This window comes from Branchiostoma lanceolatum, chromosome 4 (genome assembly GCF_035083965.1).
Source record: "Branchiostoma lanceolatum isolate klBraLanc5 chromosome 4, klBraLanc5.hap2, whole genome shotgun sequence".
Classification (NCBI taxonomy): Eukaryota; Metazoa; Chordata; class Leptocardii; order Amphioxiformes; family Branchiostomatidae; genus Branchiostoma; species Branchiostoma lanceolatum.
In genome coordinates, this window is record NC_089725.1 from 27,349,137 (window position 1) to 27,370,348 (window position 21,212).

The following is a 21,212-nucleotide window of genomic DNA, read 5'->3' on the forward strand; positions in this document are numbered from 1 at the left end:
ACATGTAATACGGGTACGGTGTTGTGAACTCCTTTGGATTATTTAGGGCGGGGGTGAGCGCGAACGCAGACCCCCACTATCAGAAATTGTACAGCCGAGTTACCCGCGTTTGGGGTAATCGCAGGGGTCAACCCAGACCGACTGTGCAATGGTCAGGCCTCGCCCTGGACGAACGCCGTGCGTGATCAGCGTTACTCTGCCAGGTAAGTATGACGTCTAGATGTCGGCCCACGCACCTGGCTGTGACACCTATCTTTTTTCATCGTGGTCATGGCCGTCAGATCAAATCTGTGAACAACAGTTTTACGTTTTGTAGTGTTATAACGGCATAGTTTTTCAAACTTCAGTTTGAAAAGTGTGCAGCAACTTTTGGAGATAGTGAACGATAAACTATCATAATCTCTGACGCTGCAAAAGAAGAAAGATTTAGGCTACTAAGATCAAGTTGTGTTACGATGCTCATTAACATAATCATCTACCTGTCGTACCAGCGTTTCTCATTAACATAATTATCAGTGACGTCACCTGTCGACATGATATTTGTAAGCAGTTCAGGATCAGTACGCTGATAGGACTAACGAAGAATCACGTGCTTCAAATGGATACACTACAGCGGTTCTCACCAAACATTTATCCCGATATAGCAATCAAATATGGAAGGGGTAACGTAAGAGACAAATTGAATTTTTTGTATAAGCATACACGGAGCACAAGACAACATTTCGGAATCAGCACCTACGGATATATTCCCAATATCCCCTCTTACATGTGTAAGCACGGCGGAGAATGAGCCAGATCCTAACGTCTGCTTGGAGGTTACTTCAAAACAAGCGTTCCGTGTTATCGCCAAACCTGTCATTGTCTGTGTGTCTCTGCCAGAGGCTCGCCTATTCAGCCGTCACGCCAGTGTGGGACTGTTTGGGTATTTGCATTTGTCGCCTAGGCAACACGCCCCCTGGATTATCAAGGTGTGTTACTGCAGGTAAATCGGCACGGAAACGTGGGGAGACGAATCTGGACAGGAAAAGAACCTATTTCTGCCGAATTTCGTCATATTGTTGAGCACCTGGATTATCCTATCTATGCATTGAACATGGCCCGTCCGGGTTCCAGAGAAAAGAGAGATACAGGAGACACCCTGGTCATGTTATGGAGCTTTGTGCAGTAACGTTACAAGGTAAGGATACAATCGGACCACGGCGAAACACACCCACTGCAGTTTAAATACACATTGGGGCAGTGTATCATTTTGAGTATAGTTAATTTGTGATCTATATTGTCTATAGGTGGATCATAATTATTCTTAGTTTTGGATGTATTTCCGAGGACAAAACGAATGTTCAAACCCCTTTCGGTTCTTGCTCTCATGTTGCGTGGATTATAATTGGGTCATGAATAGAGCAGGTGTCATGGCGGCCGTCTCTGACATGACAGGATATACGGGATGACCAAATTGGGAAAATCTCTCTCACGCAAAGACGCATCCTCAAAGTACTGCAAATTCATTTTCTTTGCGAAACAACAGCAACTTTGGCCAGGAGACATATCCGACTTGTCAAATGATTCATAAACGATCACTGAAAATGTTCCGCCAGTGAGTGACGAGGCATTTCTATTGTCCGAACAAAGTTCACCAAATATTTACTCGCAATGAGCTAATCTGTTATGATACTTAGCGTGCCATGTGATATTGCTGCTTTATCTTGTTGTACTAGTATATGTATTCATTATTGTGATGCTCTATATTTCAAATTTTGATATTTGAAAGTTTATTTCATCCTATAAAAGAGGAGAGGAAAAATGTTTTATACACAGAAATATATCCAGTAAAATTGTCTGTCTTGACGCCCTACTCACCTATTTTCCAAAAAAATCTTTGACATGTAAATCTTCAAAATGTGATGTGCACCTAACATTTAACGTCGTGTGTTTTCACAGGTAATCAGGTATCTACATTGTTGTATCCTCCGACACTAATTTTATTGCTGTCGGACATCATGAAATATTCATTGCACAAGGTTATTCTTTCATCCGCTAATTATGCACACATTTCCTTACGATATCGATGTTACATTCTTCAGTGACTCCATGTGAACATCATCTTGACGACATGACACACATGTCCGTTCCACTGGAAAGATGAGTGAATTCAACAGTTTTCTCGTAACTTAGCCGACTACAGAATCATCATGTCATCTCTCCCCTTCCTGAGTGGGGGGAATAAAAAGAAAAAGAAAGGTGCTCCGGTTAAATCAACGTTTGATAACCAGACTGAGAGTATTGATTTATTGAGTTTTGATAACCAGAGCTTGAGTGGGGAAGCGAAGAAAGGTGCCTTCAGTAAGGGAAGTCAACGTGATCGTGGTCAATCGATAATCTCCTTGGATGAACCAACGTCTAGTAGCCAGAGTCATGATAACCAGAGTTTAAGCGGGGTAGCGATGTATTTCCACACCGTACACGGCACCGCCATCACCCTGTCGGACGACAGGACGACGGCCACGCGGGGAGACGGCTTCTGCAACGGCATCACCTTCAGCGCCGCTCCGATGGCAGTCGGCGAGGAAATCTCGATCGAGTTCGTCTCCACGACGTCGTCCTGGAGCGGCATGATGCGCTTCGGAGTCACCTCGGTTGACCCGGGCACGCTGACGCAAGATGGCCTGCCGAGGTACGCCGTGCCGGACCTCACCAACCAGGACGGCTACTGGGCGAAGTCGATGGCCGAGGGTCTGGGCGAGCCAGGAAACCTCATGAAGTTTCACGTGGACGCCGAAGGGAACCTGAGGTACTCGATAAACAACGACGACAAGGGAGTGTTTCTGTCCGGCATCCCCACCGACACACCCCTGTGGGCGCTGCTGGACGTGTACGGCATGACGACCGCCATCAAATTCGTCAATACCGGTGCGTACTCTCTCTCAAAGTTATCTTGAATATAACTTGAATTGTTCAAAATTTGTATATACATATGAAACTACACATGGTAACTTGTACAATAGTTCTAGGAAACTTATCTACTTTGTAAATGACCATGAAGTGCGGATTACATTATATGCAGTCTTTGGTGGAATTTCAAATGTTTAGTCACTTTCTCACGTATTGCCCTATATACTCATCTACAGATCGACAACATCACGTTTAGTAAACAAACAAAAAGAGAAGATGGCGTAAAAACCGGCGTCCAATAACAGTAGATAAACACGAATCATTTCACCCTTAACGGTGATAACAATCTTTATCGACACAACAAAAGTACAGCGACTTTCGTAAGGTCTTCTACAACTGCAAGTGGATACAAATGAATTAATCTACGTAACGTTACATGAATATGAATAAATCAACATGTTAAGTTTTAAGTATTACTTAACTTATACTTCTAGTTCTAAATTTTCAAAAACATATTTATCTATTTGAACACATTTTTTCTAGAATGTCAGTGAATGTATCTATAGGATGGAATGTATCAAATGATATTGTTATAATGTGTGCAGATGACGTCCCCACGGAGATCCTAGCGCGCGGACCACACGCCATGAGGGCATTCAAGCTGGCCGCCAGCTCGGGCACCAAGCCGGTGTTCCGCACCAGGCTCATGTTGGTGGGGCAGGACAGGGTCGGCAAGACTAGCCTCAAGAAGTCGCTCACTGGACAGACGTAAGTTAGGCCAAGTTTAAACATGTTACATACTACTATACCCCATAAACAGTTACTCAAGCAACTGGATTGAAAATTTTAAAACAGTGACTGTTTCAAAATTGTCAACTGTTTTATGGCGTATCTTATCGCCTGGATGTCTAACCCTCATCAACATACTACTATACCTACTTCTGTAAACAGGGTAAGATGATAAGTCAACATATTCTGGGTTCTTAGCGACACAACTGAGGGGATTTTATCAATCTGCTGATGTTTCCGGCTAACCTTTCAGCTACCTTTATGATTTCCTTGGTTAATCCCCAAGGGATGCAGCTGAAAAGGTTACTGAATCGTCAGCGGATAAAATTCCTTTGTTTGTGTAGTTAAGAATCCAGTTATATACCTACTATGGTCGGAGCATATTTTTTTTGGGTTAGCTACCCACAAGGTGCTATAATGTATTCTGACGTGTTGTAATATGTCCACGTAGCTCAAAGTGATATTTGTCCTATCATAGACCTGCTGGAGTTGTCCATCAAATCTCTCGCGTGAAAGAACATAACACCCTTCTCGAGAAGAGAAGGGGTGACCCGATCGATGTACGTACCTTCTGCACTTAATGTTAGTCCCTGAATATAGACCAGGAACAAAAGATATCGAATTCCTTTTGTCCTGTCGATGTGCTTGATGGCAAAATTCTTAGGGTCGTCCCCAACCGAAGTCAGGTACCCATTTTTACACCTGGGTAGAGCGTTACAGCTTCATGCCTTCTCTCCCTTCACTCGATGACCGATGTTCTTTTCTTTCCTTCCCAGGTACGACTCTGGAGAGATCAGCACGGACGGGATCGACACTTCGGACGCCTGTGAGATCAACGTGCAGGACGCGACGTCATGGAAGGTCCACGGCAACCAGGAGGACAACGCGGACGCCGAGAAGAAAGGCGTGCTGGGTACGTATCATCTCCCACACATGATATCTTTGTACACGTATCTCGTCGCGTATGTAGTTCAGTTGTTCATGACTCTAGGTCTTGAGTTCAGGAGTTCGAATCCAGGCTCTTGTCGCTAGCCCGCCATACACGCCACTGACTCGAAGGGCGTTTTCCGTGTTTTGTTCATACCTTTCTATCATACTTTTCGTTCCACAAATTGCCAGCCCGGGTGCCGATTTAGATATGTGTAAATCACGCATAAATCAAGCTTCTAGCTGCCCTTCTCTTGGCCATGCAGAGAGGGGCTCCATAGAGCCCTAGTCTGAACAGTGAGAGTGTTACACATACCGCTGTTGTCTTTATGTCTTGTGCTTGTTTGTTTGTTTGTTTGTTTGTTTGTTTCTGTTTTATTTAGCCAGGGTGGCCCAACTCAGTGCACTACACTACTTTGCAGTGGGGCCCTGGATAACGCAATACAATCAGTACAAAACATAAGTCTAAAATACATATACACCGATACATACAAAATTTACAGAGCCATAATCCATACTCGTAGTCCATATTCCGTTCCTATCGTAAGGTGAGGTCAGAGGTCAGTTTAAGTTCTGCCCTGTTGTTTTCTCCAGACGGATCGTTCGGAGTGGAAGAGGAGTACGCGCAGGCGGTGGCGCAGAACATCGTGAAGGCGCTGGTGGCCGAGAGGAGGAAGAACAAGGAGAAGAAAGAGCCCGCCAAGCCAGCGGAGATCTCGACTTCGGGCCCCGCCAAGAGCACAGAAAGCGCGCCCAGTGCTGATCATGGCGAGCAACCGGCGGAGGAAAACCAAATCGTTGAGGTATCCCTTCCACTTTTGTTCAATGTTGATAACTTGATATTGAGATTAGCTATAGAAGAGCTGACCATCGTTTTCGAATAAGTCCTTGATGTATTTTGAGGTCCGTTACAAGCATATTGTCCAGCCGGGAGCAGCTATCAAACAAAATATTTCTAAGGAAAAACGTCACTTAAAGCGGGTAGTACTTATTCTAGTGAACATATTGCAGTGATAAGGGGCTTTTGTCATGTTAGTGTACCACATATACTGTATCGTACATTAGAGAAGTCAAGGAGCTTGTCCCAAGCTTCAGTATTTGACCAGCGTTGTCGTACTGTGAGACGCTACGTGGGCCATTTACCAGTCCGTAGAGTTTTGTTGAAACTTTCGCGATGTTCCTTGACCTGTCCCTGACCTCACGGGCTAGTTAGTATATTTTGTAGTAAGTTTGTTGAGGTCGGCCAATTTTCCTTGCTTGGTTCATGTATGACTCATCGTGATTATTCGGCCGTCGGGCGATCCTACCTGCGGTCGGGTTGATACAGCTCGGGTGATGCGGAATACATCGCGTTCGTGTTGTATTATTTTCATATGGCTATAACTACTAGACAAGTATAACAGACGTTTTATACCGACGCGACAGGTGTACAACAAGGCCCCCGAGAGCGCGCTGAAGGATAACGCTCCCGGGCCGATATACCAGTCAAGTTGGTACATCCAAGTTTGTCGGGCCCAGTATCCTTATGGCTCATCATTTCGTTTTATACCAACTGGTATACAACAAGGCCCCCGAGCCGACTGAGAGCTCGCTGAATTGAAGGATAGTGCTCCCGGGCCGATATCCCATTTTAAAAAAAGGAATCCCGGTCAAGATGGTATACACTATCTAAGTTTGTCGTTTTATACCGACAGGTGTACAACAAGGCCCCTGAGCCCGCGCTGAAGGATAACGACCTGCTGAAGGACATGCCTCCCCGGGTGTTGGAGCTGGTGACCGGCCTGCTGAAGGAGGCGGAGGAACACGGACTGGAGCACAAACCTGCCGGGGAGGCCACCAGGCCTAACATCATCATGAAGATCTGGGACTTCGCCGGGCAGTCGGTGTACTACACCACACATCAGGTAAGTCTACAAATTTCAGGTCGAGATGTAGACAAGCGAAAAGACTGCTGATCACTGTCAACAATCATTTCTATCCATTGTATTTGTCTTTATCTTGAAAACTCGCAATTACGGTTAAAAGTACGAAACATTTAGTATGTATGGTAATGTGAGTAACTGGACAGTCAGTGTACTACGCCACACATCAGATAAACTCAGCAAAAGATTACTCATTGTTCTCAACAATCCATGGTAAAAAGCTCTGTTGTTATATTTGAAATCTTTTAAAATTGACTGTTGTATGTTTGTGATATAGGTGCAAGATAGTCAGTACAGTTAGTATCTTTAGTAAATAAACCATTGTACTACTTATTGTAACAGTTGAATGGTTCCACCTCCACAGGTGTTCCTGACGCCGCGTGCCGTCTACACCGTGGCCTTCAACCTGTGCCACGACCTGGACGCCAAGGCGCTGACCCAGGTGCGCCGGTCAGAGGGAAGCGACGACAAAGCCAAGGTAGGGGAACAAGTTATCATGTATTGCAAATAGCAAATATTCGCTATTGATACCCGCTTTGTAAATGTAGACTGTAAGTTTAGTACTATACTGTAACAATGCACAACGCCGATTAATCCATTTTCATTCTCCATGGATTGTGGTTGACGTGGTAACAAATACCGACTTTCCTCTCAAAGACTAAGATTTATCTGCTATGCCAGTATTGTGTTGTTACATGTATGAATGCCAATGAAGATGTCTCTATTCTATCATTAAGGGCCCCGTCATACTTGTCGCACGATCTTCGTACGATCGCAAAATGATATAGTCGCCCACATGTCGTACCAAAATCTTCTCGTTACTGAAAAGGTTGTCTTACATCCTCGTCGATGGTTGGTTCGGTCACAGCCTTCTTAAAAGCTCTTCTACATTAAAACGGTACGATGTCCTACAGTACTGCGAATGTGAACGCGCCATACTAGTAAGTAAAGTCTGTATCAAAGACGGCTAACCGAGGCTGTTGGTGACCATGACAACACGGCTTGTAACAACATATCAACTTTTACCGTCAGATCGAGTGGGAGGAGAGCGAGATGACCAACATGGACTTCCTGGAGTTCTGGATAAGCTCGATCCACGCGCACACCTCAGACAACAAACCCAGACTGGGGCAAAACGGCCACAAATCGCCTCCGATCTTTCTGGTGGGAACACACAGGAACGCCCTGGACCCGGACCCTGCCGCCTGTGAGAAAAAGGTGCGTGAATGGTTTAGATCGACATACAATTGTAGCCATATAGATCTAATGTAACATTCAGCGTGGTTTTAACAGATGACTTAACTGCTTTACAAAGACTTATGATTCCATTGGCGGATCGTGATTTCATTAAAGGTTTAACTGGTAGACGCACAAATAAAAATTAAAATAGTAACACATGCCAACAAGTCTGAAGTATCTTTGACAAAACTAAAATACATTTCAAAAGTAAAGTACCAAATACGTTGCACTAGACCCTATATGATGTGCAGTAAACGACGTGACACGTGAATATTTGTACCCGCAGACTCGTGAGATCTTCGCGAAAATCCGGAAGAACCTGAAGGGCAGGCCTATGGAGGGTCACGTGATCACGCCTTACTACGCGGTGGAAAACGGCCTGGAGGACGACACTGAGGTAAATAGTGCAGTGAAGCTACACGCTAACTCTTGTCCCTTTTCTAATGACTACTAAGGACAGAGCGATGTACTGTAGCAGGGATGGTACAATAGGATCACATGTCAGTACTAAGGACAGGATTATGTACTGTGGCGGGGGTGATAGGATAGGATCACATTTCAGCACTAAGGACAGTACCATGTACTGCAGCAGGTGTGGTAACATAGGATCACATGTCAGTACTAAGGACAGGACCATGTCCTGAAGCAGGGGTGGTAAGATAGGACCACATTTCAGCACCAATGACATAGCCATGCACTGGTGGTAGGATAGGATCATATTTCAGCACAAAGGGCTTACTGTAGCTGGGTAGTACGACAGGACCACTTTTCAGCACCAAGGACAGATACTGAAGCAGGGTTGCCAGGATAGAATTTGTGACTTGTGATTCTTTGATAACGGATACGAATATGTTCTGCATGCCTGTAATAAGTGCTCAGACCTTACAGCGCTCTATCCTGTCTGTCCGCAGATCGCCAAGCTGCGGCAGCATATTGAGGAGGTTGCGTACAGCGAGCCGTACATGGGGGAACACATGCCCATCAGGTGGCTCAAGTTCGAACAGTTCGTGGCGCAGGAGACCGAGAACGGCGTAGACTCCCTGACCCTGGAGGAGGTAAATGATGCGACAAACGGGATATTTATGAACAAAACCGTTACATTGACCATTTACATAGAGCTAGGTAATGTTACATGCTCCTCAGATTAGAATAGTATTGAGTAACATAGCATTGAAAGCTAGCCTCCATTACAGACTCCCTCCATCCCGTCCAGCCGATTTCTTTTAAGTTGACTTTCTCTTGTGTGTGTAACGTTTTATGTAGCCGAGCAAGACAAAACCCCAAGCCGCGGCGGCTGTTTCAAGGCTATCTCTTGCTTGTCTTATTCATTAGAAAATGTACATTACTGTAAGCAAAAGAGCCTTGCAACAGTCACTGCAGCTAATTCAACGGGGATCTTGTGTGTCCGTACTTCAGTCCATACAACATATCCTCCTTCTTTAGGTCCAAGAATCTGTGAAGAAGTTCGGCATCGACAGTAAAGACGAGCTGGTCGCCATGTTGGGGTTCTACCACGACCTGGGCACCATCGTGTACTTCGGCACGCAGGGCGCCGTGGACGATACCCTGCAGAAGACGGTCATCTTCAGACCGCAGTGGCTGGTGGACACCTTCAAGAGGGTCATCACCGTCAAGGACATCGATGATCAGGTATTTGAAATTAAACGTAGTGTCTGAAAAGTGTTTGAAAATGCATCTCTTTATAGAACTTGAACATCCTGAATATAAACAAAAAAACATTATATGAAATGCTAGTGGAATGAAACACATTTATTATTACCTGGAGCGGCCTGCTGTCATAGAGCTACTGTAACAGTCATTCTTCTACATAGATATATCAGGATAGAGATTGCGATTTGGCAGAATCGGCAATTATACCGGTCTCTGTCGACAGAGGGAGAAATATCATTTCGTCTTCCGTGACTGTTTAAAAAAGGCATTCCAAGTTAAGTTTCAGAGTTAGCTTTTAAATCAGAATTGTCATATGTTACATTTTTCGATATTGTTTGTCTTTTTTCTAGTATTTGCAATTAGCCTCCGGGCAAGAATTTGAAATAAACGGTTAAAATCATGAATTCCAACACCCTCTAAAATAGGGTAGTCGGAACAAAAGGGAGTCGGAACATAGGGCTGTCCCTGAAATGAACTCATCGTTATGACCCGTACCCTTCCAGTGGGACCGGTTCAGTGAAGCCTGGGCCCGGCTGGACGCGGAAGGCGTGCTGGAGGACTCGCTGATAGACTACATGTGGCGGGACGTGCTGCACCAGAAACCGCTCCTCCTCAACCTCATGGACAAGTTCGACCTGCTCTGCGAGAGGCTGCCGCCGAAAAAGGTACCCGATCCTTTTTTGTTTAATTTCAAACATAAACAACGTGCGAAGACAAGATGATGACGAACTCAAGTTAAACGATACAAGTAAGTAAGACAAGTGTAAGTTTTCGTGAAAAACGCGGTGTTCAATAATTGCACTTGCTCTAAAGATTATGTTATGAACATTTGATAAACATCTAGTGAGTAAACTAGTAACGTTAGTATTTGTCTGAAATTGCAAGTGCCTGCTACTTCCTTCGACAAAACTTGGTTGGTCACATCCTCGAATGCAACGTTGGAGGAAATAGGCATAGCTATAGGAAACGCGTAACTGCACAGTTGACACTCATATGCATATCCCCCGTTCGTTTTCCTGTAGATCACCGCTGAGGAGAGGGCGGAATGGGTGAAGAGTTACTACGTCCCTTCCAGGCTGCGGCAGAAACCACACGACCTGGAGACAGTCACGGACCAACCGCACTTCTCCTTCTTCCTGTGGTTCCACGGCTTCCTCCCGGGTACATTCTAAGTAACATGTTGGAAGATGTCCGGATAATCGTGATGAATTATGCAGTATTTGTCGTGTCAAAACCAAAGAAGAATACGCAACAGTCAGTATTGTAGTCTCGCTGAAAATCTGAGTCACAGTAAGCCCGTTCATTCCCGAGCATTCAAGAGAAGGGTCTAAACGATAGTTAGAGTGCTGTCCGTGTTATTGAATGAACCTTCGAATGCCGTGAATCGTGTCTTCGTTGTGATAGGAGATGCCTATGTTGTTTAGTTTGTTCGAGCATTCAAGAGAGGATCTGCACGATAGTTATGGTGCAGTCCACGGTCTAAATGGGCATTCAAAAGAATTCTGCTCCTTCTAAATGCGTGACTCGTATCTTCATAGTTATGAAGCTATGATAAACATCACTGCAGATGCATAACTTGTTGATTTGTGTTCCCATCAGACGGGTTGTTCCACCGGGTGCTGACCCGTGCGGTGCGCTGGGCGCAGGAGTGCGGCGGCCGGGAGCCCCAGCTGTACCACAGGACCGCCAGATTCTTCCTGGACGAGGAACACGACTACCTGCTGGAGATGGCTCCTCTCAGACTTTCCAGGATTAAGGTAGGCCCGGCCGGTAACTGAGTGATCCCGTAGCCCCATAACGTCCAGAGTTAGTGACCCTGCCTTTGGGCCACGAGGTCGTGAGTTCGAAAAAAGGCTAGCTGTCCAGTGATCACTGTGCTTTTCAAAAAGGGCTATGGGACAACGAACCTGTCTTCTCTGTCAACAGTGGACGATTAGCTCTTCTATTGAGCTAAACGTCTTAGAGATCACTTTCGCTTTTAGTGAGACTTGCACGAGTCATCAGTACATGTCGCGGGAGACCGTCATCTTGTGTACCATGTGTACTATGCCTCACCAGTATTTCAAGATTCAAATAAATCAGCGTTTCTTCATCTACCATAGATTTCGCGGCTTGATGGAATGCACCAATGAAAGTAGAATAGACGATAGCCTTAAACGAAAGAGGGAAAGAGATAAAATCTAGCATCACCTTATCTAAATCAAGGTTATTTCGCCAACAGGTCTCAGTGGTCAGAGTGATGGACCTGTCAGATGACGCCGAGGACGACGATCTGGGAGAAACCCAGCTTCCTCCCCCGGACCCACAGGCGTGTGCAAAGGTCGGTAAAGCTAGCCTTACCGCTCCCTCTCCTGTCGTTGTCTTATACACGTATGTTTAAGTACTGTGCTTTTGTGACAGGGTATGGAATGCGATGGGCGATTAATTGGCGTATTCAACGGGTATATGCAGACTCGTGTGGAGTCCCTATGTTTTCTTGTCGTTTGGAAGGCGGAGTCAAATAGGCCTTGAAAGCGAAACAGAAATAGAGTAGGCGGTGACTGTTAATGTATCGAGATAGGAAAATGAGAGGAGACGACTGAAAAAGCAAGCATGCTCTGGCTCTTACATCAATTCTGAAACCACGTTATGTTGACAAACTCTCCTCTTGACATTTCCCCAGGTACGCCACTTTGTTGACGCGACTCTGTCGGACCTGCAGGAGATGTGGATGAAGAGAATCAAGTACAGCGTCTCCGTCCCGTGTCCCTGCGGGGACGAGGAGGAACACTTCCTCTCACTGGACCAGTGTCTCAGCGGGAAGGTAACTAGTCCTGTGCTACACGCATCTATTCTAATCATAATATCCACGGGAAACTAGCTTAGAATCCATCCTATTCTATCTACTGTTCCCTTCAACGATCGCTTCCACGCAGAGCCATTTTGCAGGAAAGAGATTAAAGGAGCGAACGGAGCTAGAATAGGATGGATTCCGGGCTAAAATGGTATTGCCCACATTTGCATTTCTTAACATAGAATAAAGTTTTTACCTCATTCTAAGAGAAAAAGGTGTTGAAAAACTATTTCCCAGCTCTTGCTTCATTTGTTGCAACATCGTACAATATTCACTGGAATAACATATTCTTTACACATTACTTATGTCCAGTGCTTGTTTTGTGGTTGTATGAAAAGAACTTTCAATTGTTAACCATCGATTCACCAACCTCATGAAACTATTCACGAAAGAGACGACAATGGATCACAGTACATATTCTACATAAACTACATCTACTTCTTCCCTCTGTTGTAGGTCGTGCTCTGTCGGAAGAACAAACGAGTCAAAACCCTGCCGATCAGGAAGTACTTCCCGTCGGAAACAGTGACAGGTCAGTTTGATTGTTGACATTGTAATTACATTCAGCTGTTTTCCACATTTAAAGTAGTGTGTGTTGTCTTATGTTTTATGACTAATTGTCATATATATATTGCTCACTTCATATCGCTCGGTGACGGACAGCTAGTGTAATAATGTTGAAGCTATAATGTGCCCGGGTGTAATGGTCTATTTTGCCTTGAATTCGAATTCAGAGTGTCGGGGGCTTCAACCCCCGCAGGATCATACCAAAGACTTGAGCTTTCCTTGCTTAGCAGCACTCAGTACTTATAAGAAAGAGTATTTGAGTTAAACCCGCTCCTCTACACCACCAACACGTGTGGGGGGGGATGTTAACTTTAAACTTATTCAAACTGTGTGCAGATAAACAAATAAGTATGCTTGCCTTGCAGCCCGTCCAGCAGCGCCGACAGCCGCACCCCTGCAGCCCGGACAGCTGCCCCCGTGGGTGCCGGAGGTCGCCAAGCTTCTCAACTCCGACAGGAACGCCAACGACTGGGTGGAACTCGCCAACAGACTGGGTGAGTTTGAATGTAGTAATAAGTACTATAGTGAATGTAATGGTTTGCTGACATTGGCTGACGCCTTTCTCTAATAACTAGGCTATAATAGTCGGAAGACAACCTGTAGGCAAACTGGAGTACGAGAGTATGACTTTTCTTGTTTTAGTAATAACCAAGCGTATTTTACAAGGCATGGATGTCCCTGCAGCTCTACGCACTGGTAGCAGTCTCACATCTGAACTTCAGGTACGAAGCAGAAACACTGTCACAAAAATCGTTTATATGTTTTTAAAAAGGGACATGTTTTTTTATAAGGGGGCAAATTAAATCCACATATGTTTTGAAAATAGGGCCGTGTTTTTAAAGGGGGCAAATTAAATCCACATATGTTTTGAAAATGGCACATGTTTTTAAAAAGGGGGCAAATTAAATCCACATATGTTTTGAAAATGGGACATGTTTTTAAAAATTAAATCCACATATGTTTTGAAAATAGGACATGGTTTTTCTTATGGGTCATATCTTTTAAAACAATATGCATCTTAAAAATAACCAAAATGAGAATATGAGACGAAAAAAAAACATACACCATTTTCATTTTGTACCGTGTATAAGTTTATTCCCCAATCCAGGAAACCCACCGGTTTGCAAAGTGGTGCTTTCAAAATGGTCTATCGTTTCCGATTTACCCCCCATTTTGATAGTGGTGCTTTCCAGTTACGCCGATTTCAAACTGGTCGATTTCAAACTGGTCGATTTCAAACTCCAAACGGAAATGACTTAAGGTTCCGGTCGGAGTTCAATTGTGACCGGGGTCATGACCCGGTAATCCGCCGGAAGTGCGTGGTCGTCACCCTGATTTCTGCCCGAGATTGCTTGGTGATGGTTTTAGCTGTGTATGAATATTTTGAATCTTCTGAAAAGCCCGTGAGTTGTAGTATTTTTGGGCGCGGTGCAGTTGGTTCGCTATCGAAGCCTTTTTTGTATTAGTCCGCGGGAACGGTGATGCGGTTTTCTCGCCTGATGACCCAAATAGCATCGTTTTTAATGCATTTTCACCGAATTTGCGTCATCGGAGATTGCGAAAAAGTTATCACATGACTTTTTTATTTTTTTCATTTTTCAGAGACACCATTTACTAAGCTTTCTCAGCATATATGCCGTGACCCCAGGAAAACTCGTTTTTTCCGAGCAGGTTCGATCAAAAAAGTGTAAAAAAATGATAATTCTCGGATGCCAAATTTACATTTTACTATGGTTTCTACCCAAAATAAAGGGACAACGGACAATACCGATAGATACATTGGAAAACAGCAGAAAACCGCTTTTCGACCATGCGATTACATTTTCCGTCCTACTTTTCTCGGCGGAATTGTAGCCCGTCGACCTGAGGGTGTCGGCCTACATACGAAATCGCAAAAAAACTCCGGTCCGAGACCTTAAAAGGACGGCAGCGGCTACGTCGAGGACGTCATAGATTAGCCTCCGATGCAGACTCCTCCCGGCTGTTTTCTTTTTCAAGTTACATTTTTTATACTATTAAATTTTTTTTTCTTATTGCTGGCCGGGAAAGGAGTCTGCGTCCAGTCGGCGCCACAAAAGGAAAGAGGATTAAAAAAGTCTTTCAGAGAGGTTATTGACATGTTCGCGCAAGGGCAATTCACATGTTGGCGCAAGGGTAATTCACACGTACGCGAGGAACAATTGACTGAATGGACCTGGCACACGCCTGGTTTGTTACGAGAGTTATATTTCCAGCTAAAAAAAATAACACACACGTCGGGGTCAGCAACTAATCTCCAAGCAGATCCACGCCGGGCGCGAAAATCGTAGTATGCTAGCCAGAGAGGGTCCAGTCATCCAGAGAACCTTCTCTGGATGACTGGACCCTCTCTGGCTAGCATACTACGATTTTCGCGCCCGGCGTGGATCTGCTTGGAGATTAGTCAGCAACGTCGTCGAGACAAACTATCTTTTAAATCGATGTGGGCATTTATTCTATTGAAGGCGGTCGGATAGTTTTGTCGGATGTTTATGTGTCAGTCCGTAACAGGCAGAATTGGGGAGGGGGGCAAGTGAGGTCGCTACTTCAGACGGCTACTAAAACAGATCCACATGTCTTAGGCTAATTTGCAACATCATCTTTGGTTTCTAAGTTGCGGAATTAGCCAGATTTGAAAACGAATCAATTTGCCGTGGTCACCGCAGCCGCTAGTCCCAAGAAACCACCAAACAATCTTTCCTTTGACGGCAGCTCTGATGGCCTCAACCTAGGGACACCCCATACCTCCCTTGCGACAGTTACACACTCCTCTCGGGAAATATCAGCAATTACGGGCGTATGTCAAACCAAGGAGGTTCTGTATTACCTTGTAAGTTCCTGACTTTCGTATTTTGAAAGAGACGGTGACCCCGATGAACCTCAAGTTATAGAAACTTGTCGGGACAAAGCAGGGCACATGGTTACGGCGTGAGAACGTGGAGCCAGCGGTGCGTGCACCCTCCGCGGAGCGCGGACTTCACAAGTCCATGCCGATTGCCACTAAGTGATTTTTAATTTCCTTTTGTGGCGCCGACTGGACGCAGACTCCTTTCCCGGCCAGCAATAAGAAAAAAAAATGTAATAGTATAAAAAATGTAACTTGAAAAAGAAAACAGCCGGGAGGAGTCTGCATCGGAGGCTAGTCATAGATGACGTTATTTCGACGCATTCGAAAGCTTTTATCAAAATCTGTAAGTTTGTTTGAAAAAACCCCGAAGTTTGCCCTTTTTTCTCTTTTAAATTCGATATATCCATGGACAGGTGCTTGGCGCCCCCCTCCCCCATGTGCCCCCCCCCCCCCCCCCCAAACCTCAAATACGGCCATCTTTAATCATTTCTGGCCGCCAAACCGTTTTTAAAAGGAATTCACTGACTACGTCATTTGATGGAAGCCCATGTCTCAACTTGACCTTCGGTATGATTTTCGCGATGCCCCGCCTTTATGATGACTTAAATGGGTGAATTAAGCTAAAATCTAAGTGCTTTAAGCCTTCTTAAGGCGAAACTTGGTTTTCTGACTTTTGGTTCATCGCTCCTTAACGTCGCGATCTTTTCTTCTTTTGATGGTGTGAAGTGGCAGCCTACTAGGCGCGCTACACATCTCGGACGCACTTATTTAAACTGCCCGCTTCTAGCTCTGATGATATGCTCCAGGTTGCGCTTTGGACTGTGCCAGAATGCATTCTTTTACACATTTGGGGAGCATTGTGCTGCTTAAGGGGCCTTCACGGCGAAGTAGTGAAGAATTTGATGTCGGACGCGTTTGATTCGGAATGTGCGACCCGTGGTCTACCAGTCTATACCAAAATTTGACATATTCTTCGTTTCAGTTAAAAGCTACGAACTTAAAACGCGACCCCCTGCTCCTCGAGAACCATGACGTCACTGCGTGACGTCACCGACGCCAACTCTTAAAGAGGCTTTTCTGCCAATATGCAGCACCGAAACGACGGAAAGTCCGCCTAATGTGATAACTTTTTCGCAATCTCCGATGACGCAAATTCGGTGAAAATGCATTAAAAACGATGCTATTTGGGTCATCAGGCGAGAAAACCGCATCACCGTTCCCGCGGACTAATACAAAAAAGGCTTCGATAGCGAACCAACTGCACCGCGCCCAAAAATACTACAACTCACGGGCTTTTCAGAAGATTCAAAATATTCATACACAGCTAAAACCATCACCAAGCAATCTCGGGCAGAAATCAGGGTGACGACCACGCACTTCCGGCGGATTACCGGGTCATGACCCCGGTCACAATTGAACTCCGACCGGAACCTTAAGTCATTTCCGTTTGGAGTTTGAAATCGACCAGTTTGAAATCGACCAGTTTGAAATCGGCGTAACTGGAAAGCACCACTATCAAAATGGGGGGTAAATCGGAAACGATAGACCATTTTGAAAGCACCACTTTGCAAACCGGTGGGTTTCCTGGATTGGGGAATAAACTTATACACGGTACAAAATGAAAATGGTGTATGTTTTTTTTTCGTCTCATATTCTCATTTTGGTTATATTTTTAAGATGCATATTGTTTTAAAAGATATGACCCATAAGAAAAACCATGTCCTATTTTCAAAACATATGTGGATTTAATTTTTAAAAACATGTCCCATTTTCAAAACATATGTGGATTTAATTTGCCCCCTTTTTAAAAACATGTGCCATTTTCAAAACATATGTGGATTTAATTTGCCCCCTTTAAAAACACGGCCCTATTTTCAAAACATATGTGGATTTAATTTGCCCCCTTATAAAAAAAACAGGTCTCTTTTTAAAAACATATATACGATTTTTGTGACAGTGTTTCTGCTTCGTATTCAGGTCCCAATTAGTTGGTACTTCGGTTCAAATGCTAGGAAGGGCATTTCAGTTGGGACTGCATCCGTCTTTCGGAAGGGATGTAAAATGGGAGTCCAGTGTTCAAGCACGTTAAAGGGGAAGGGCTAGCAACCCATCCTTGTTAGAAGTATATATACCCTGCTACTGAATCAGCAAGGAAACTTGCTGACCTATATGCGGCGGATAATATGCCACTAGGAAATACAAGGTGAACAGCACAACAAGCCTAAATTACAGCAGAGATTAAACTCGTTGTTTTCCTTCTGCCACCAGGCTACAGCAGCCAGAAGACGGAAACGTTCATGAAGTCCGCGGACCCGACCTCCACCCTGCTGCGGGACTGGCTGGACGGCAGCGGGGAGGCGGCGGTGGATCTCGTCATCAAGGCGCTGGAGAACATGGGCAGGGACGACGTGCTGCAGATCATCAGGGGCGGACAGGGTAGGCGCAGACTGGCTGTACTTTGTTCTAGTGCTACTAAGTCTATCAGACTAGGATATTTTCAAAAGAGGCTTAGAAAATGAGAAACGTAGCTAAGCGTTGACAAGGATTATAAGACAGCTTTTTCCGAAACAAAACAGCTGAATTCTGTGTGACATATGAACGACTACACCAAGGGTGCCCTCAGTTTGCGATCGTACGCGAATGTGACTGGGCCCGAAAAGAACGAGATGGACATCGCCCTGTCAGACCAGCTTTTATTCATAAGCAGACTTGCGTCATATAACATTGACAAAATGAAGACATTTTACACGACGTTTTCTACTATTTCAAGTAGATGGCTGTTAATAAATGAAAGTGTTTTTTTTTCCATTTTTGAGTATGGTAACTGAATTTTCCGATCTCATCTCTAGTTTGAATGCATCTTCTTTTATCACATAAGTTGTTCCTGAATTCTTCTTTAACGAGGAATAAGCTGTATTCACCTAGTCAATATTTCGGACTGTACTACAATTAATGAAAATGAGATGAAAAGTAAACACAACTCTACGTGAGAGTAGTCATGACAACTGTTTCCCTACAGGAGCTGCTGATGTCCAGCCCGCCATCTTCATCAGTTACCAGTGGGACATCCAGGACCGTGTGCGGGACCTGCGCGGCAGGCTGGAGGCCGCCGGCTACCCCTGCTGGATGGACATCGGACAGATGGGCGGAGGGGACGCGCTGTACGAGAAGATCGACCAGGGTATGAGGGCGTCTAAGGTGGGTAACTAGATCAGCTGCCACATGAATGGCGAGAGATGTATAATCTAAGCTTTAGACACTGTAGAATCTAGCCTGATCGTGATATTCAACCAAATTCAGGTACCTGGTCCCTATCCGTAAGTCCGTTGCAAATGTACATAGGTACTGGATAGGTCTATGGGTATAGGACAGAGCTACCAATAGGAGAACATGGAGATGGATACGACATACCAGGCTGTGTAGAATAGATTAATAAGCTTCTTTGTACTTGTTGTGTGGGATTGGCTGTTTTATGGTGCAACGTGTCCCCTTGAATGGTGTGAATCTATTTGTCTAGTACTGTCCTGTCTACTAATTTTCAGGTGCTGAAGTAGATTGTGCACTATCATTATTTTGATCTCTTGTTTGACTGCTTGTTTCTTTCTTCGTTACCTTTGTCTCTTTCAAAGTATAGGCCTGGATCTAAACTATAATCTGAATACATTTATTTAAAAGTCGTATTCTACTCCTATTCCTTAAAATTCCAAACGTAACATGGGTTGCTTCTCCCGCAGGTTGTGATCGCCTGCCTGACCACCAAGTACTCGGTGTCGCAGAACTGCAGCAAGGAGATCAACCTGGCCAACCTGCTGGGGAAGACCATCATCCCCATCATGTTCCAGAAGATCGACTGGCCCCCGCCCGGTGGCATGTCGCTCATCTTCTCTCCGCTGCTCTACATCGACATGACCAGTAAGTGTTTAATAATGATCTTCATTGGCAAGCGGATGAATCGGTTGGGGTTTATTTTAGTGGCCTTTTGTGCACTTGTACGTCTCTCTCTCTCTGTAGTTCAACTTGCGCACTCACTTGGGCTAACCTTCCGCTACGTGTTTGTGTAAGACCAAGGCAATGAATATGAAATCATATGAATAGTATTCATGACGAAGTATTTCAGTGTTGTTCTTTGTTATGTCAATGAACTAACCTGGCACAATTATCCATTTCTAATTCCTTTTACAGCTACTTTAATTATGGCCCTCTATCTCTGATGTTCAAAAGATAGGCCAGTTCTAGCCGTAAGATTTTTACGGTGTTTTAGTGAAATAAATCAAACCACCAAAAGTTGCACATTCTGCTCCATTAATGGAATTATCAAGAGATAAGTCATAAATCAGTTATATCTATCAAGAAATTAGTCCGTCAATTATTTCATACATAAGAATGACTGAAGAGAAATGACACGTTGTCCATCTGTCTCCCAGGCAACGGTGGCGGCCACGGCGGTGCCGGCATCCACTCCAAGCTGGAGACCAAGTTCCAGGAGGTGGTGGAGCGGATCCAGACGACAATCCAGCCTGTCGGGGCGGGGAAGCCGGGGGGTACCGCACCGGAGGAGCCCGCCAAGCAAGCAGGCAGTCCCGCCAAGCGACCTAACACTGCTGCTAGGCGACCGAGCAGTGCAGTGTCCCAGACACAGGTCACCAAGTGTGGTGCATGTGCCATACTGTAGGTATTAACGGACAGGATAGTCTGTGTTATTCTCCAAGCAGAGGCTTCGATCGAGAGGGGTAGTTTTGTCCGGTATTTTAACGTTCCTCTCCTCGAACGTTAAAATCCCGGACAAAACTACCCCTCTCGATCGAAGCCTCTGCTTGGAGAATAAGTCTGTGTGTGACATAACTCCCACTGTACAGGGCTCTATGGAGCTCGTCCCCACAGGGACTGACTATTGGTTATCTCCAAGCAGATCAACCAGTGGCAAGATAGTATACAAAGTATACCGGTGGCAAGACGGTATATAAAGTATACCGGTGGCAAGACGGTATACAAAGTATAACGGTGGACAGTATCCGAAATAAACCATGGCCAGTAGCAAGACAGTATCCACAGGGCCAACAGTACCCAACTGGCCAGTAGCAAGACAGTATCCAAAGAGCCAAACAGTGGCCAACTGGTCAGTTGGATCCTGTTTGGCCCTTTGGATACTGTCTTTCCACGGGGAGATCTGATAGGAGATTTAACAGACCAGTGGGAGGGCTACTAGAAGCGTGACTTAGTCACATGTAGTAGTCAGGCAAACGACATGGATTATGTAAATAAGTACAGCAATTTACTTAGATCTGATGAAGGAATCAGTTGTACTGGATAGTCAGTGCTATAGGAGGTGCATAGCACCAACAGGATGAAGACAGTTACTAGGCACTGTGCAATGTTCTTTGTATTGTTATTTGTTGCTCATATTTTCTGTTGTAGATAAGATAGACTTATTGTAAATTTTGTTTATAAGAACTTATCAGGCGTACTTGATGTTGTGCCATACATGTACAGGTCTTAATAGGTCTTTAAG

At 44.8% G+C, this 21,212-nt stretch overlaps 1 protein-coding gene and 1 non-coding gene across 2 annotated transcripts; one reads left to right on the top strand and one right to left on the bottom strand.

Annotated features, from left to right (window-relative positions):
* Positions 1 to 48: 48 nt before the first annotated feature.
* Positions 49 to 211, bottom strand: LOC136434205 (U1 spliceosomal RNA). Its single transcript, XR_010755705.1, has one exon. It is a non-coding gene; the product is annotated as a U1 spliceosomal RNA (small nuclear RNA).
* A 581-nt stretch (positions 212 to 792) lies between these two features.
* On the top strand, positions 793 to 20,382 carry LOC136433783 (uncharacterized). Its single transcript, XM_066426288.1, has 22 exons — positions 793 to 1,177; positions 2,082 to 2,907; positions 3,495 to 3,657; positions 4,455 to 4,591; positions 5,200 to 5,408; positions 6,300 to 6,509; positions 6,892 to 7,005; positions 7,560 to 7,745; positions 8,053 to 8,163; positions 8,678 to 8,821; positions 9,210 to 9,416; positions 9,941 to 10,102; positions 10,460 to 10,598; positions 11,037 to 11,194; positions 11,659 to 11,757; positions 12,100 to 12,240; positions 12,727 to 12,802; positions 13,203 to 13,331; positions 17,972 to 18,139; positions 18,723 to 18,901; positions 19,438 to 19,615; positions 20,128 to 20,382. The coding sequence occupies exons 2-22, from the start codon at positions 2,190 to 2,192 to the stop codon at positions 20,373 to 20,375; spliced, it is 3,876 nt and encodes a 1,291-aa protein (XP_066282385.1). The 5' UTR covers positions 793 to 1,177; positions 2,082 to 2,189; the 3' UTR covers positions 20,376 to 20,382.
* Positions 20,383 to 21,212: the final 830 nt, after the last annotated feature.